General features: G+C 38.9%; 1 protein-coding gene across 1 annotated transcript in view; it reads left to right on the forward strand.

Moving 5' to 3' along the window:
- Positions 1–16,051, forward strand: part of CHN2 (chimerin 2) — a 288,870-nt gene that overhangs the window by 183,876 nt on the left and 88,943 nt on the right. Inside the window, exon 4 of the mRNA XM_020993260.2 lies at positions 11,319–11,350. Coding sequence (XP_020848919.1) covers positions 11,319–11,350 — 32 coding nt within the window. The remainder of the gene's footprint in view (positions 1–11,318; positions 11,351–16,051) is intronic.

Raw genomic sequence — 16,051 nt, forward strand, 5'->3', positions numbered from 1 at the left:
CCTAGCACAGGGCCTTAGCTCCAGAGAAGTTTCTAGAAGGAGGGAGAGTGTCTGAGCTCCCAGCTGCATTGCCTTATTGCATCAGTTGATTTGGGGATGGGGAGGTGGGGAGTTGCTAACACACTGTGACTCAAGAATGAAGGTCCCACAGATGAATTCTCCATGTGAAGAAAACTAATGCCTTGTACTTAACCCTCTGTGGGATTTTCCTGGACTCACTCCATTTCTCTTTGTTCTTTGGATACTTTGCTTTAGGATTCAAATGTTATTGTCCTCCCCTAACCCTTAGATAAATTACTTTATAGACTTATGGCTTTGATTTGAGAATAAGTTATAGGTTATGGTTTGACCTTGGAAACATGGAAGGAGAGCTAGGTAGTGTGGCATAATGACCAAAGTGTTGATGTTCAAGTTAGGAAGACTTGGGCTGGAATCTAGTCTCTCCCACTGGCTGTGTAACTATGGACAAATCCCATCTTCTCTGGGCCCCCACTTCCTTATTTGTAAACCTGGAAAATAAAACCTAACATATTTACCTCGTAGGATTTTGTGAGGCTCGAATTAAACTTGGCAAGCATTAATGCACTATACAAATATCGGTTGTTACTTTTAACTACCCTATTGGATTCCGGGAATAGGATAATGTTGAGCTCAAAGGTCTCTTCCTAGTTCTCAAAGCTTAAGCTGTCTGTGGGGTGGGTAGACACTCCCTCCTCCTCTTAGTCACACTTGAATCTCTAGTACAAGCTGCTCCCCTCCACCCTGCTCTCCATCCAAGGGATAGGGATACAATACTTCCAAGTTATAAAAGCACTTTTTAAAAATGAGTTTTAGCTTCTTCCAAAGTCAAAAGGGAGTTTCCCCTACCACAGAGACTTCTTGAGGTTTTCCCGTGGTTGGTTCTGTGTTTGACCATCCTGTGAGAGTTGCTTTTGCGTTTAACTGCTTGCACAAAAGTTTGAAGCACTGTTTTGCATCTTAAAAACAGAATCTGGCTTATCAAATCCATGTGACAGATATTTCCTTTTCCCTACCTCCTATTAAGTTTGTCCATTCATCTAGTTCCTTTAGTTATTTGTTTTTGGAGTTCCTGAAACTTGTTTTATTTTAATGACTTCTTTTGGAAAGACTTCCAAGGGGAGTATCTCATGTTAGGTTACATTAATGGAATTATAGGGTCTAGATGATGGTCCATTGTCCGGACTATGGTAAGCAGTTGGAGAGATGACCCACAGAAAGTGCGCCCATTGGTGTATATACCTTAGTTAGACAGTTCAAATGGAGCAAAAGCTGGGCCAACATTGACCAGGAAGACAATGGCGTAGAATGCTTGGAAAGCTGTGTTGTACTTTGATAGTGCTAAGCTTTCCTTGAAACAAAGGCTTGTTGTGTGTGTGTGTGTGTGTGTGTGTGTGTGTGTGTGTGTGTGTGTGTGTGTGTGTACACACACATATATATTTGTATATGTATGTATGTAGATATGTATGTATGTAGATATGTATGTATGTAGATATGTATGTATGTATATATATATATATATATATTAACAAGTATTTCTTTTCCCTCCCTCTTTTCCCATCCACTGGAGAAAAAAATAAAGAAAAACAAAATCCTTATAACCTATAGAGTCAAGCTAAACAAATTCCCATATTGACTATGACCAAGAAATGAATCTCCTGCATCTCGTGTCCATCACCTGTCTGTCATGAGGAGGGTGGCAGGTGTCATCATCCATCCCCTGGCATGGTGGTTAGTCACTGCTTTGCTCAGAGTTCTTATGGCTTCCAAAGTCATTTATCTTTTCAGCATTGTTGTTACCTTATCAAAGGCTCTGGATCTGTTCACTTTGGACCAATTCATGCAAAGTCATTTTAGATTTCTCTGAAAGCATCCTTGTAACCATTTCTTATGACACAATATTATTCCATTACATTCATATGTCATAGTCTGTTTAGCCATTCCTTAATTAATACCCGCCCCCTTTTAGTTTCTAAGGTCCTGCCTCCACAAAAAGAAGCACTATAAATATTTTATATAGACGAAAAGGCCTATCTTTGAAGACCAGTATTCTTCCTGTGGTGTGCTATGTCTGCAAGTCATGGAATGCCACCGTCTGTGAATGTTGACAGTTGCCCAGAGGCCAAGGGAAAAGCACGTGACGGGTGTGAACAAGTTGGGACACATTATAACTACACAAAAAAAGCAGTGTAAAGGATGTCAGCAGTGAAATGTCTGACCAGGTAAACAAACAAAAAAAGATGGCCCGTTACCCCTCACTGGTGCCAAAGAGAAGGGTAAAGAATGGCCAGCCCTTATGCACTGCAGCTAGATTCACAGTGTCAGCACAATCACTCAATCACCCAGCATTTATTAAGTGCCAACTGTGCGAGGAGCTGGAGATACAGAGACAAAAATGAAAGGATACCTGCCTTTAGGGAGCTTGCGTTCTATTAAGAGACAACATGTATACTTAGTAGAATATATACAAAAGAAATTCAAGATAATTTTGGTGGGAAGGGGAAGAAAGAGTGTCCCCAGCCCTTCAGTGGACCCCCAGTGGGAAACTATGGAAGGACATAAGCAAAGGTCCAGTCATACAGGATGGGGAGGCATGGATGGGCTTTGATCTGTAACATTGTTGAGTCATTTCAGTTGTGTCCAACTTGTTGTGACCCTGTTTGGGGTTTTCTTGGCAAAGATACTAGAGTGGTTTGCCATTTCCCTCTCCAGCTCCTTTTACAAATGAGGAAACTGAGGCAAACAGGGTGAAGTGACTAGCCCAGGATCACACAGCTAAGTATCTGAGGCTGGATTTGAACTCAAAAAGATGAGTCTTCCTGACTCCAAGCCCAGCACTGTCTGCTCTATGGCACTACCTAGCTCCCCAATCTGCAATATTAGAGAGGATATTCATAGCCATAAGATCCCAGATCCATGGGTATATTCTTTATTTTTTATTATGACTTGACAGATGTCAGCAAACATGAACATTTCCATACACAAAGAAGAACAGGAAAAGGATTGTAAATGACACCATGACTACACTCATAGATCTGTGATCTCATTGATAAAAGTATCCTCTCCACAAGTGCAGATTACCACCCATCCATTCCTGAGCATACTGTTTAACTAGACTTTTGTTCATATCTTTTAGTAAAGCTTGTTTTCTAAATATATTATAATAGTAATATAATATAGTAATATTATTGTTATTAAGAACAATAGCTAGTATTTACATAGCACTTTAAGGTATACAAAGTGCTTTACAAGTGTATTATTTTATAGTTTTAAAAGTCTATATTAAATTTAACTTGATTATTCCAACACTTTCCTGTTTATTTTCCCTTCTGAATTTCCTTCTGCTCTCTTTAAAAAAAAATTTATTAAAATGTTTCACTAATGATCTTACCTTTTTATTTAATCACCTCACCACTCCCACTCATTACTCATAATAAAAAAATTTTTTAAACCACTTCCCTCCTAGTAACAAATCAGTATCTTCAATCCATACCTTGGCAACATCTGAGAACACATGTCTTATTCTGCAATCTAGTGGATTCTCTTTGTGTCAAGAGGTGTCTAGCACATCTTTATCAATCTTCTAGTGTCGTAATTGGCCATTGTACTGATCAGAGTTCATTAAGTCTTTCTTTTACAAGGTTGCAGTCTTTGTGTAAACAGTTCTGCTGGTCTTGCCCACTTTATTCTGCATCAGTTCATAGAAATCCTCCCGAGTTGTTCTGAAGCCATTCTCCTTTGTCATTTGTGGTGCCATAACATCTATTATATTGTTGGGGTATGTTCCAACAGAGGCAATGAACAAGCTGCCTCCTTTTCGCTCTGGTGAGTTCCAGAAGGCTTCAAGGGAAAGGTCTGAAGAAAAGCAAGAAGTAGATTCTGAGAGAAAAACAAACAATCATTTTTAGGTTTTGCACGTTTTCATTCCAGACTGAGTTCCTGGGTCGCCAGTGTGTAATTTACCATTCTGTCACTTCCTTTTCTCTCATCCTCAGGATGGAACCAGCATTTCTAATTTGAAGTGAAATCCTCATATTTTCCCTCAGAATTAAATTTACTCAACATTCATAAGTCTAAGCTCCATTCAAAAGCATCCCCACTCTGCTTAATGAATTCTGAGGGAAAGTTGGTGCTCTAGCTGGTGTATGTAAAAGGCTTTAAAATTTGTTTTTTTTCCTTTTTAATGAATTCTAGTAGATGAAAACTTAACATTTACCAGCTGCTGAGAGATTAGAAAAGCTGTCTTCTTCAATAATAGGAAACTTTGTTTACAGAGGACTCAGCAATCTTCATTAAATTACTTTTCATTGAACATGAAAGAGTTTGCATTTACCTTTATGGGAATAATCTTACAGAAAAAAAATAAACTCATTTACAGATTAATCTTCCCTTCTCTCTAAATATAGTTTTCATTTAACAGCAGAAGCAGCTAGGTGACAAAGTATATATAGCACTGGCTCTAAAATCAGGAAGACCTAAGTTCAAATCTGCTCTGACATTTACTAGCAGGATAACTCTGGGTACATTACTCTGTTCTGCTTCAGTTTCCTCATCTGTAAAATGGGGATAATAATAGTACTTTGTAGAGCTATTGTGAGAATCAAATGAGATGATATTTGTAAATCACTTTGCAAACTTTAAAGCACTGTATAAATGCTTCTTCTCCTCCTCCTCCTCCTCCTCCTCCCTCTCCTTCTTTTCTTCGTGATTGGTCTCCCCCTCTCCACCCATCTGCTCTCTAATCCACCTTCCCCACAGCAACCAAAATAATCTTAAGGTACGGGTCTGACCATGTCCCTTACCTGCTAAAAAATCTTCAGTGACTCCCTGTGGCCCCCCAAAACCAAATGCAGTCTCTTCAGCCAAACATTTAAGGCTCTCTACAACCTGACTCTAAACGCCCTTTCCAGACTCATTTTATGTCATTCCCCTTCACATATGCTACATTCCAGCCAAACTCATCTGCTAGTATGACAAACCATTTCCTACCTGCTCCCCATGCCCAGAATGCACTTGTGCTCACTTCTTAGAATCTTTAATACTTCAAGTCAGGTTTCACTTCCCTTGGTAAACATTTTCTCTTAGTTCCGTTTGTTTGTGCCTTCTTTATTCTCAGCACTCCCACACATGCACACAACAAGCTTCTTGTAGGCAGATGCTTTCAAGGTTTTTTTTTTCATTATATTATCAGCTTGTTACATTATCAACTTCCCAGATCACTAAAACCCATCAACACTGATCTTTCTCTTTCCTCAATTCCCCCAGGAATTTATTTGCCTTTGCAGATTTTTCTTGAATGGTTTCCTGTGGCAAAGTATTGTTTACCAAAATTTTTTTGTGAGCTCTTCAAATTATTTTTTCATTCTTTGATGGCATTTCAGGCCCATGTCAGGCATTCATTCATTCATTCAAGAAGCATCTAGTAAGCGTCTAATGTGTTTCCAGCGCTATCCTAAATGTTGGGATATAAAGAAAAAATGGTCACAACTGAAATATGTTGGTATATATATATATATAATATATATATATATATATATATATATATATAATATATATATTATATATATATATTATTATATATTATATATATATATTATATATATATATATAATATATGTATATGTATATATGGCTATATCTATATATATGTATGTATGTATTTACATATATACAAGGGCGTGGTTATATGGGATGACTCTAATAAGACAAAAATTAATAGTCAGTTAACAAGCATTTTTAAAATGTTTACTATCTGCCAGGCATTGTGCTAAGCTTTGTGGATACAAAGAAGGGCACAAAACAGTCTTTGCCCACAGGAAGCTCACAGTCTGATGGGAGAGACAACTTAACTATGTACATACAGTGTAACTGAAAGGTAATCTTAGGGGAATGCTCTCTGGGACTGGGACTGGGGAAAGACTTCTGTCAAGAGATAGGATTTTAGCTGGGACTTGAAGGAAGCCAGGGAAGATAGGCATGGGAGGGTATTCCATGCATGGGGAACAGCCTGGCAGGACGAATGCCCAGTCAGTGTGAGGAACAGCAGGTCCAACATAAAGACGACTTCTTTCCACGTGGGTTCAGAAAGTCAACTTCACAAGTGGAGGGCGGAGCAGACGTGGCCAGTCAGCAATTCTTGTGCAAAAACACCCGGGGTTTGAACGGCCAGGAAGCTCGATATCAATCAATAGCATGCCGTTGACCTCAAAACCATCTGCTTCCCCTCGACTCCCGACCCCACTCTCTCTGTCCACGTCAGCAAATCTTCAAACCTTTCCTCGTGTCAAAAATACCAGCATTCTGTTGACCTTGTCCCCGCCCCCATCCATAGACCAGCTCTTGACTCATGAATAACACCTAACCTGATGTCTTGAGCATAGTAGGTGCACGATAAATAGTTGTCAATTGAATAATTAGCTAAGAAAAAGCAGCCAATAGTCTTCAAGATCACTTTGCCATCTTTTATATTGAAGCAAAGAGGGGAACGAAAGGAGTCAGAATTGGCCTATATATTATGGTTCATTTAATTGATTAACCAGCGAGTGCTACAGTAGGCACTGCACAAGCAAAAGACAAAAAAGGGATTGTTGCAAAACACAACCCCCATTCCTGTTAAAAACACTAGAGAGCATAGGTATACATGGAGTCTTCTTCAAAATAGCAAATAGCATCTACCTAAAACCTTCAGCAAGCATTATACGTAATGGGAACAAGCTAGAAGCATTTCCAATAAGATCGGGGGTGAAACAAGGATGTCCATTATCACCACTGTTCAATATCATACTGGAAATGTTAGCTTTAGCAATAAGAGAATTAAAAGAAATTGAAAGCATTAGAACAGGCAAAGAAGAAACAAAGCTGTCACTCTTTGCAGATGACATGATGATATACTTAGAGAATCCTAGAGAATCAAGTAAAAAACTACTGGAAATAATAAACAACTTTGGCAAAGTTGCAGGCTATGAAATAAACCCATATGAATCATCAGCATTTCTCTATATTACAACAAAGCCCAACAGCAAGAGATAGAAAGAGAAATCCCATTTAAACTTACTGTAGACACTATAAAATATTTGGGGGTCTACCTTTCAAAACAAACCCAGGAACTGTATGAACACAATCACAAAACACTTTTCACACAAATGAAGTTAGATCTAAATAATTAGAAAAACATCAGCCACTCATGGGTAGGCCAAGCTAATATAATAAAAATGACAATTCTAACTAAGCTAATTTACTTATTCAGTGCCATACCTATCAAACTACCAAAAATTACTTTATAGAGTTAGAAAAAATCATAACAAGATTCATTTGGAAGAACAAAAGGTCCAAAATATCAAGAGAACTAATGAAAAGAAATGCAGGGGAAGGTAGCCTAGCAATTCCAGATCTTAAATTGTATTATAAAGCAGCAATCATCAAAACTGCTTGGGACTGGCTAAGAAATAGAGTGGTGGATCAGTGGAATAGGTTAAATGTGCAAGACACAGTGGTCAATGACTATAGTAATCTATTATCTGATAAGCCCAAAGACCCCAGCTTCTGGGATAAGAACCCACTCTTTGAAAAAAACTGCTGGGAAAACTGGAAAAAAAGTATGGCAGAAACTAGGCATAGATCAAAATCTCACATTATATACCAAAATAAAATCAAAATGGGCTCATGATTTAGATATAAAGGATGATACTATAAGTAAACTGGGCAAGCAAGGAATACTTTACCTATCAGATCTACAGAGAACAGGAGAATTCATGACCAAACAGGAGATAGAGAGCATTACAAAAAGCAAAATGGATAACTTTGATTACATTAAATTGAAAAGTTTTGCACAAAGCCAATGCAACTAACATTCGAAGGAAATTAGAAAATTGGGAAAGAATTTTTACAACCAGTCTCTCTGATAAGGACCTCATTTCTAAAATATATAGAGAATTAAGTCAAATTTATAAGAATGCAAGTCATTCCCCAATTGATAAATGGTCAAAGGATATGAACAGGCAGTTCTCAGATGAAGAAATTAAAGCCATCTATAGTCATATGAAAAAATGCTCTAAATCACTATGGATCACACCTATCAGATTGGCTAACATGACAAAACAAGAAAATGATAAATGTTGGAGAAGATGTGGGAAAATCGAAACACTAATGCATTGTTGGTGGAGTTGTGAAATGATCCAGCCATTTTGGAGAGCAATTTGGAACTATGCCCAAAGGACTATAAAAATGTGCATACCCTTTGACCCAGTAACAGCACTTCTAGGGCTATATCCCAGAGAGATCATACAAATGGAAGAAGGACTCACATGTACAAAAATATTCATAGCAGCTCTTTTTGTGGTGGCAAAGAATTGGAAATTGAGAGGATGCCCATCAATTGGGGAATGGCTGAGCAAGTTGTGGTATATGAATGTAATGGAATACCACTGTGCTATAAGAAATGATGAACAGGCTGACTTCAGAAAAACCTGGAAATACTTGTGTTATCTGATGCTGAATGAAGTGAGCAGAACCAAGAGAACATTGTACACAGTAACAGTCATATGGTGTGATGACTAATATTGATAAACTCAACCCTGCCCAGCAATACAAGGATCTAAGACATCTCCAAAGGCCTTGTGATGGAAAATGCTATCCACATCCAAAGAAAGATCTATGGAATTTGAATACAGATTGAAGCATACTATTTGCTATTTTTTTTCCTGTTCTGTTGAGCTTGGTTTCCTCTTTCTGATGGTTCCTCCTATTGGTTCTAATTTTTACTTACAACATCACTAATGTGAAAATATGTTTAATAGGAATGTAAATGTATAGCCTATATCAGATTGTGCGCCGTCTTGGGGAGGGAGGTGGGGAGGAAGGGGGAGAAAAAATTTAAACTCAAAAGCTTATGGAAGTGATTGTTGACAAATCAAAATAATTTTTTTTTAAAAAAAGGGACTGTTGTCCCTGCCCTCGAGTAGTTATATGCACATCTACATACAAAGTAAATACACTATAGTTTTCAGGGGGAGTGGGTACTAACACCCTTCAGGAATTAAGAAAGGCCTCATGGAAAAGGTAATCTTGAGCTGAAGTTTGAAGGTAGCTAAGGATTTGATGAGGCAGAGGTGAGGAGGGAGTGCATCCCAGAATAGGTAAGAGCCTGGGCAAAGGCCTGGAGATGGGAGATTGAATATGATGTACGTCAGTGTGACTGGACCACAGTGCTGGAGAGGGAAGGGGTTGCATATGGAATGAGTCAGAAAAGTCAGACTGGAACCAGATTGTGAAGGAAGGGCTTTAAATTTAGAAAGACAGTGCTTATGTTCCCTTAGCTGAAATCACTTGAAATTTAAATTATTGACCATAAGAAAGTGGGTTATCTTTTCCACAAATTCACTGGAAGGGGGAGTCATGGTTATTTGAGATGGGGGGGTGGAGAGTCAGGTGAAGAAGTGCTTTGATTAAATTTGGCGGTCACTTATTGAGTGTCTGTGTAAAATACCATACTAGGAAGCAAAACACGTGCTGACATTCTAAAAACATTGACCAAGCTACTTACCTCAAGATGTGCACCAATATCTGCAGCTCTTGGCTTTGCTCTGTTCAAATTTCTACAATGCCTTATTGTCACAGACATCTCTTTTAGTGGGGAATAAAAAATAAAAAAACGACAGGTTCATCAGAGGATGACAGAACCTTAAAAACCAATCAGGTGATTCAAATGAAAGAGTTTGAAATGAAAAAGAGTTCCCCACTCACTCTCCTTTCTCTAGTAAGACATTCCCGGCAAGGGGAGAAATCAGGTGACGAACTAAATACCTCTTTGGAGATTGCTACATCTTTCTGTCCATGATGCTATTCAGATCTCGCTCCCTCTCCAAATGATGCTGAGCAAACTAGCATCAGTACTTTGGATATGCAGGATCATAAATCCCTCTTGTGGCTCAGTAGTTTTCCCTTATAATATGCACAGGAAAATGAGTACACATTTTCAAATGCCTGGATGATGAGTGTGTATGTTGGCCGTCTCTGGGAAGCAGGGTTTCCCTTCGGGATTTCGTAAACTTGACACATTCATCTTTGGAGCCTTCAGCCTCCTCTTTCTGCAGTGGTTTCCCTCTACCACGGTAAATCCTCACCCTAAAAAGCAGTTGAACTCTGATGAATTATAACCAACCATCTTGGTGCTGGAAATCTCATAAGGAAACATACCTTCCTCCTTTCAATGATGGGGAGGGATATGGAATGTGATATACATAATCAAGTGTGGTCACTGTATCAAATGGCTTTGTTTAGATGCTTTTTCTGTTTCTAGGAAGGCTTTCCGTTGTAGGGATGGGTTAAAGAGAAGCACCATGGTCTAAAACAAAAGGTAGCAATAATGAAAAGAATTACAAAAAATAAAATAAAACATAGTGAAAAATAAGGTAAAATAAAATGAGTGAAACACTGGTATTAACATGAACAAAAACATTATTGCCATATTTAGTTGTAAATTTATAATGGAAAAATCAGATGAAAAATGAAATAAATACTTAAGTTTTATTTATGCTTCAATAGTCTGGATTTTATTCTGTAAAATCAAGTTAATAATTGAATATAATTATCCTTTTTTTCCTGTTGAAATGAAGGGGACATTTATTGTGGTGTTCTATTTTCCTTGAAATGATTCTAGTCTAGTTTTTAAAAGTCAAACAGCTCCTTTTAGGGGTAGGGGGATGACTTTTAGGCAACCTTGTTCAGAGGCAAGGGAAAGGGGCTCCTTAGATCCATGACAGCTTCTCCACATCCTGATTCTGCATCTGTAAGTTGCTCAAGTTGGCAGCTAGGTGGAGCAGCGGATAGAATGTGGGGCTTACAGTTAGTAAGGCTCTTTTCTGTGAGTTCAAATCTGGCCTCAGACCCTTACTAGCTGTGTGACCCTGGGCAAGTCACTTAGCCCTGTTTTCCTCAGTTTCCTCATCTGTAAAATGAGCTGGACAAGGAAATGACAAAACCACTCGAGTATCTCTGCCAAGAAAACCCCAAATGGAGTCACAAAGAGTCATACATGACTGAAAAAAATGACTCAATAACAAAGCTGCTCATGTTATATTTTTCATTCTTTTTATAGTCAGCTGTATAAAAAGTCCACAGATTCTTAATGTGATCAAGTTGCCATTGGAATTCTTGCCTTGTTTACTTCAATGGTATTTTAATCTCCCTGATTTGAATTCCAATGCATTATTAATGGATCTCTCTCTCTCTCTCTCTCTCTCTCTCTCTTCTCTCTCTCTCTCTCTCTCTCTCCCTCTCCCTCTCCCTCTCTTTCAATATAGGTGGAGAACAGACCAAAATATTATGGAAGAGAGTACGTATTATACTGTTCCTTATTTTAATAATTTAAAATGTAATCAGTTGGTATGTCATACAGTATGTTCTTAAATATCAAAATATCCTAGAATTTATGGGTTCTTTTCACAATGGCCATACTATAAGAATCTAACAATCAAGAGTACATGTAAACAGACTTCTTTGTACTAAATTTTCTTTATGGCATGCAGGTGCTGGTTTTCTTTCCATTAATGTTGGAAGGGGAAATGCCTCATGTCAGGTTACTTTCAAAATGGGCAGTGACTAAGTGTTGTCTACATCTGGACTTTAATATGGCCCCTGTACCATAAATGAGGGCTGATAGTAGTTCTTTATTTCATTTTCACTCAAATTTAATGTAAAACTCTGGATTGTATAAATGCAGTTAAATCAATGAAGATCCCACCGCTGACACTTGCTGTCTATATGATGTTGGGCAGATCACTGCACCTCTTTCAGCTTCAGTTTCCTCTTGAGGAAGACAAAAAGGAGACTTGTACAAAGGAATGCAGAGTCAGGAGAACAATAGGAATCTGTGTGATAAGGGGGAAAGAGTCCTGACTCTGGAATCCTAAGACCTGGGTTGAAAACCTATCTATACACCTGTGTAGGACCTGTGTGACCTTAGGAAGGAAATTCAACCTCCCAAGGCTTCAGTTTCCTCTTCTGTAAAATGAGAACGTCAGAGGACAAAATGGCATCTGAGATCCCTTCTAACCATGAATCTATGATCTCGTGATCTGTTCCGCCGATGGAAGATTGGATGATCAGAAAAAGCCTTGTCATTCCCATGTAACTGTATAAGACTCAAATCAAGGTTTCCCTTGGCTTGCTTTAATAACATTCTTTTCCTTTCCCTCCTTTTCTTTTTCTACTCACTATCTCCATTTCCGTCCCCAGCAACAGCAGCCTGCAGGTGTTCAATCTGGCAGCTTTTGCTTAAGATTCTTTAGGAGGGGGAAGTCCATGCCTTCCAGGAAGGCTCATTCACTTCCTCATGGCTCTGATTGCTAGGAATTTGTTTCCTGACATTGGTACCTGCTGGCACCTGCTAAAATAGACACTGGGTGTTGAGCTTCGTGTGGCTTTTTATGTTTTTTTTTAAATTGATGTCTTTTTTTTAACATCACCATAATTTTCCCCAGTATCCTTGTTCTTCCTTTCCTACCCCTAGCATCCCATATAGCAAATACTACCTTTCTAAAGATGAGAGAGAGAGAGAGAGAGGGAGGGAGGGAGAGAAGGAGGGGGGGGAGAAGAAGAAGAAGAAGGAGGAGAAGGAGGAGGAGGAGGAGGGAAAATCAGCATAAATGATCAATATATGGAAAAAGTCTAAAAATATGTACAATGTACAATACTTATGGACCCCCATTTCTGTAAAGGGGAGGGATAGTGGTCTATCTTCATATCTCTTCTTTCAAGCCATGCTTTTTCCTCATAATTTTGTAGCTTTCTCTTTGGTTTTTATCTTGTGTTGTTCTCTCTGTTTACATTGTCATAATCATTGTGTATATTGTTTTCTTAGCTCTGCTGACTTCACTTGGCATCATTTCATGTAGATCTTTCCATGTTTCTCTGTATTCATCCCATTTGTCATTTCCTATAGCACAATAATATTCCATTCATGTATTCACATACCACTATGTACTTAGCCATTACTGAATTAATGGGCATCTACTTTGTTTCCAATTCTTTCCTCTTATAAAAAGAGAAGAAATAAAACAGAAGTCAGGAGGCTTCATGGTCTGGGGCTCAGGGCTCAAGGCCAGCTTTCAAACCCAAGCCGTTTGAGGCTGTAGCTGAATTCTCCAAAGCCACATGAGTGAGATTAAAAAAAAATGTAAGTGCTCTAATTGGAACTGTTATATGCTGCTATAAATATTTTGGTATATATGGGGACTTTCTTCTTATCAATGGCCTCCATGGGACAGAAGGCCAGTAATGGCGTCTCTGGGTCAAAGGACACAGACATTTTCATCATTTTATTTGCATAATTCCAAATTGTTTTCCAAAATGGTTATACCCATGCACAGCTTCACTAGTGTGCCTCTTGTCCTACAACCCCTCCAACATTGACCAGTTCCATTTTTTGTCATCTCTGCCAATTTCCAGGATATAAGGTAAAGTCTTAGGGTTTATTTGATTTGCATTTCTCTCTTGGTGATTTGATTCATTCTTCTATATGATTGTGAATAGTTTGCCATTCTTCTTTTGAGATCTGTTTGCTCATACTCTTTAAATACTTCTCGGAGAACGGCTTTTCGTTTCACACACACACATACATATGCACACATATATACAGCTATATCCCAATTAGTATGAATAGGGAATCCCATGAAATAGTCAAATGTATTTAAATTTGCATTATTTGAAGTTATAATTATGTAGTCCCAATCCAATGGAAGTACGTAGTGCTAATTGCAATACAACAACCATTTCACAGGGTTTGTGTGTGTGTGTGTGTGTGTGTGTACATACATGGATATATACGCATACATATACATGAATTGTCTTCCATACATACACACATATATGAAATCTGTTAAGTATTTATATATCTTGAATACCAAAGCCTTATCAGAGAATTTTGATACAAAGATCATTCTTTTCCCACTCAATTACTTCCCTTCTTCCTAGGTGCATTAGCGCTGTGCAGAAGCTTTTTGGTTTCCCATTGTCTGCCTCTATGTTGCTCCCAGCGTGGCCCACTGGACAAGGGCTTGGAATCAGAGATGCCTGGGTTCAATTCCTCTCCTCAGACACTTACTGGCTGTGACCTTGAGCAAGTCACTTAATTTCTGATCCTTGGTTTCCTCAGCTATGAAGTGGGTGTAATAACCTTTCAGAGTACTGAGAATGGAGATAATTTTGCAAACCTTGGAGAGCTATAAAAGTGCTAGCTGTTATTATTTTCAACAAGAATAATTGAATTCTAGCTACTATTATTACCAGTAATAATGATAATGATGTTGACAGTAATAATAAGCAGAGATAATAACAACACTTCCCTCAGTAGGTTTTTGTGAGGATGAAATGAGCATTAAATCACAAATTTAGAGCTGGAATGGGACCTTAGGGGATGTCAGGGGTGACCCCCTTATTTTTTAAGGATAAGGAAGCTGTTCCCAAGATGTGAAGTGACTTGGCCACAGTCATGCAGCTAAAAGTCTGAGGCAAGATTTGAACTCAGGTCTTTCCTGTCTTGAGGTCCATGTCCATGTCTACTCTACTATCCAGCTGCCTCAAAAGATCAGGCATGGGCTCAGATTTCTAAAATCCAGCCACTGCTCAGATTTTCACAACCTAGCCAATAGCTCACAGATGCTCAGATTCCTTAAGAGCCTAGTTAATATGGTGAATCTTCAATAAACCTTGTTTTGGGCTGGAAAAAAAAAGATTAGGCATGTAAAGCTTTTTGCAAATCTTAAAATACTGAATAAATGCAAGTGAGTACAATTATTATTATGTGCCCCTCTCAGTCACATTGGGGTGCTAGAAATGTAGAGCCAGTCCCCAGCTCCACCCAAGAGTCATTATTTGCCCTCTTAGCTCCACCCTTTGGGAATTAATGGGGGGATTTCTCTTCAAGTACATGTTTCAGGCTGAACCCTGGGCTTCTTTCCTTCCCTCCACCTTCAGGATTAATAGCCCACTTACCTGTCCTAACTCAGCAGCCTCTGTCTAATTAGAGCGCTTACATTTCTTTTTTAACCTCACTCCTGTGGCCTTGGAGAATTCAGCCATAGCCTCAAATGGCTTGGGTTTGAAAGCTGGCCTTGAGCCCTGAGCCCCGGGCCATGAAGCCTCTTGACTTTCAGCCTGGAGCATCACGAGGACACCCCACCACACCTCCCAGGGCTTAACCTGTAAGGCCATACAACCGACACACCAAGGTAAACTCTGACCCGTCCTCTTCTCAGGAAGATTTGTTTTTATATAAAGGAGGCCTGCCCTCCGTGGGTTTCGTCTTCATCATCACTTGCTCTTGACTAATCCTGTGGTCTAATCAGAGCTGCCCATGGTTCCATTAGAGTGTCTTTAGAAGGCAGGAAGGTGGGAGAGGAATACAAGGGCCCCACTCCTGCACCTGTATTCAAGGAGACACTGTTGAATTATCAGCTCTGGCAGCTACAAATCCCCAGAATTTCTCCATTTGAGCTTCGTCTCAAATCTGGTTACTCACCTGAAGGTAGCTATCATTGACCAGGGACTCCAGAGGCCATCAAGTCTGAAGACAGTTAGGTGGTTCAATAGATAGAATGCTGGGTCTAGAGTCAGAAAGACCCAAGTTCAAATTCAGGCTCAGACACTTACTAGCTGTGTAACAATAGGAGAGTCATGTAACCGCTGATTGCCTCAGTTTCCTCATCTGTAAAATGGTTATAATATCATCTACTTCTTAAGCTTGTTGTAAGGATAAAATGAGACAATATATGTAAAGCACTTTTTACAACTTAAAGCTCCACATGCATTCTATTTTTTATTACCTATAAAATGGGGATCATAATAACAACACCAACTATACGGAGTGCTTGTGAGGCCTAAATGGAATAATCTACATAAGAGAAGGAAATAAGTTCTTATTAAGGGCCTGTTATGTATCAGCTACTGTGCCAAGTGCTTTATGGTATGATTTCAGTTTTCCCTTACAACAACCCTGAGAGGTTGTTTACTTTTTGACAGTTAGGGAAACTGAGGC

The sequence above is a fragment of the Phascolarctos cinereus genome, unplaced genomic scaffold, assembly GCF_003287225.1.
Source record: "Phascolarctos cinereus isolate Bilbo 61053 unplaced genomic scaffold, phaCin_HiC Scaffold_1;HRSCAF=81, whole genome shotgun sequence".
NCBI classification, from domain to species: Eukaryota; Metazoa; Chordata; class Mammalia; order Diprotodontia; family Phascolarctidae; genus Phascolarctos; species Phascolarctos cinereus.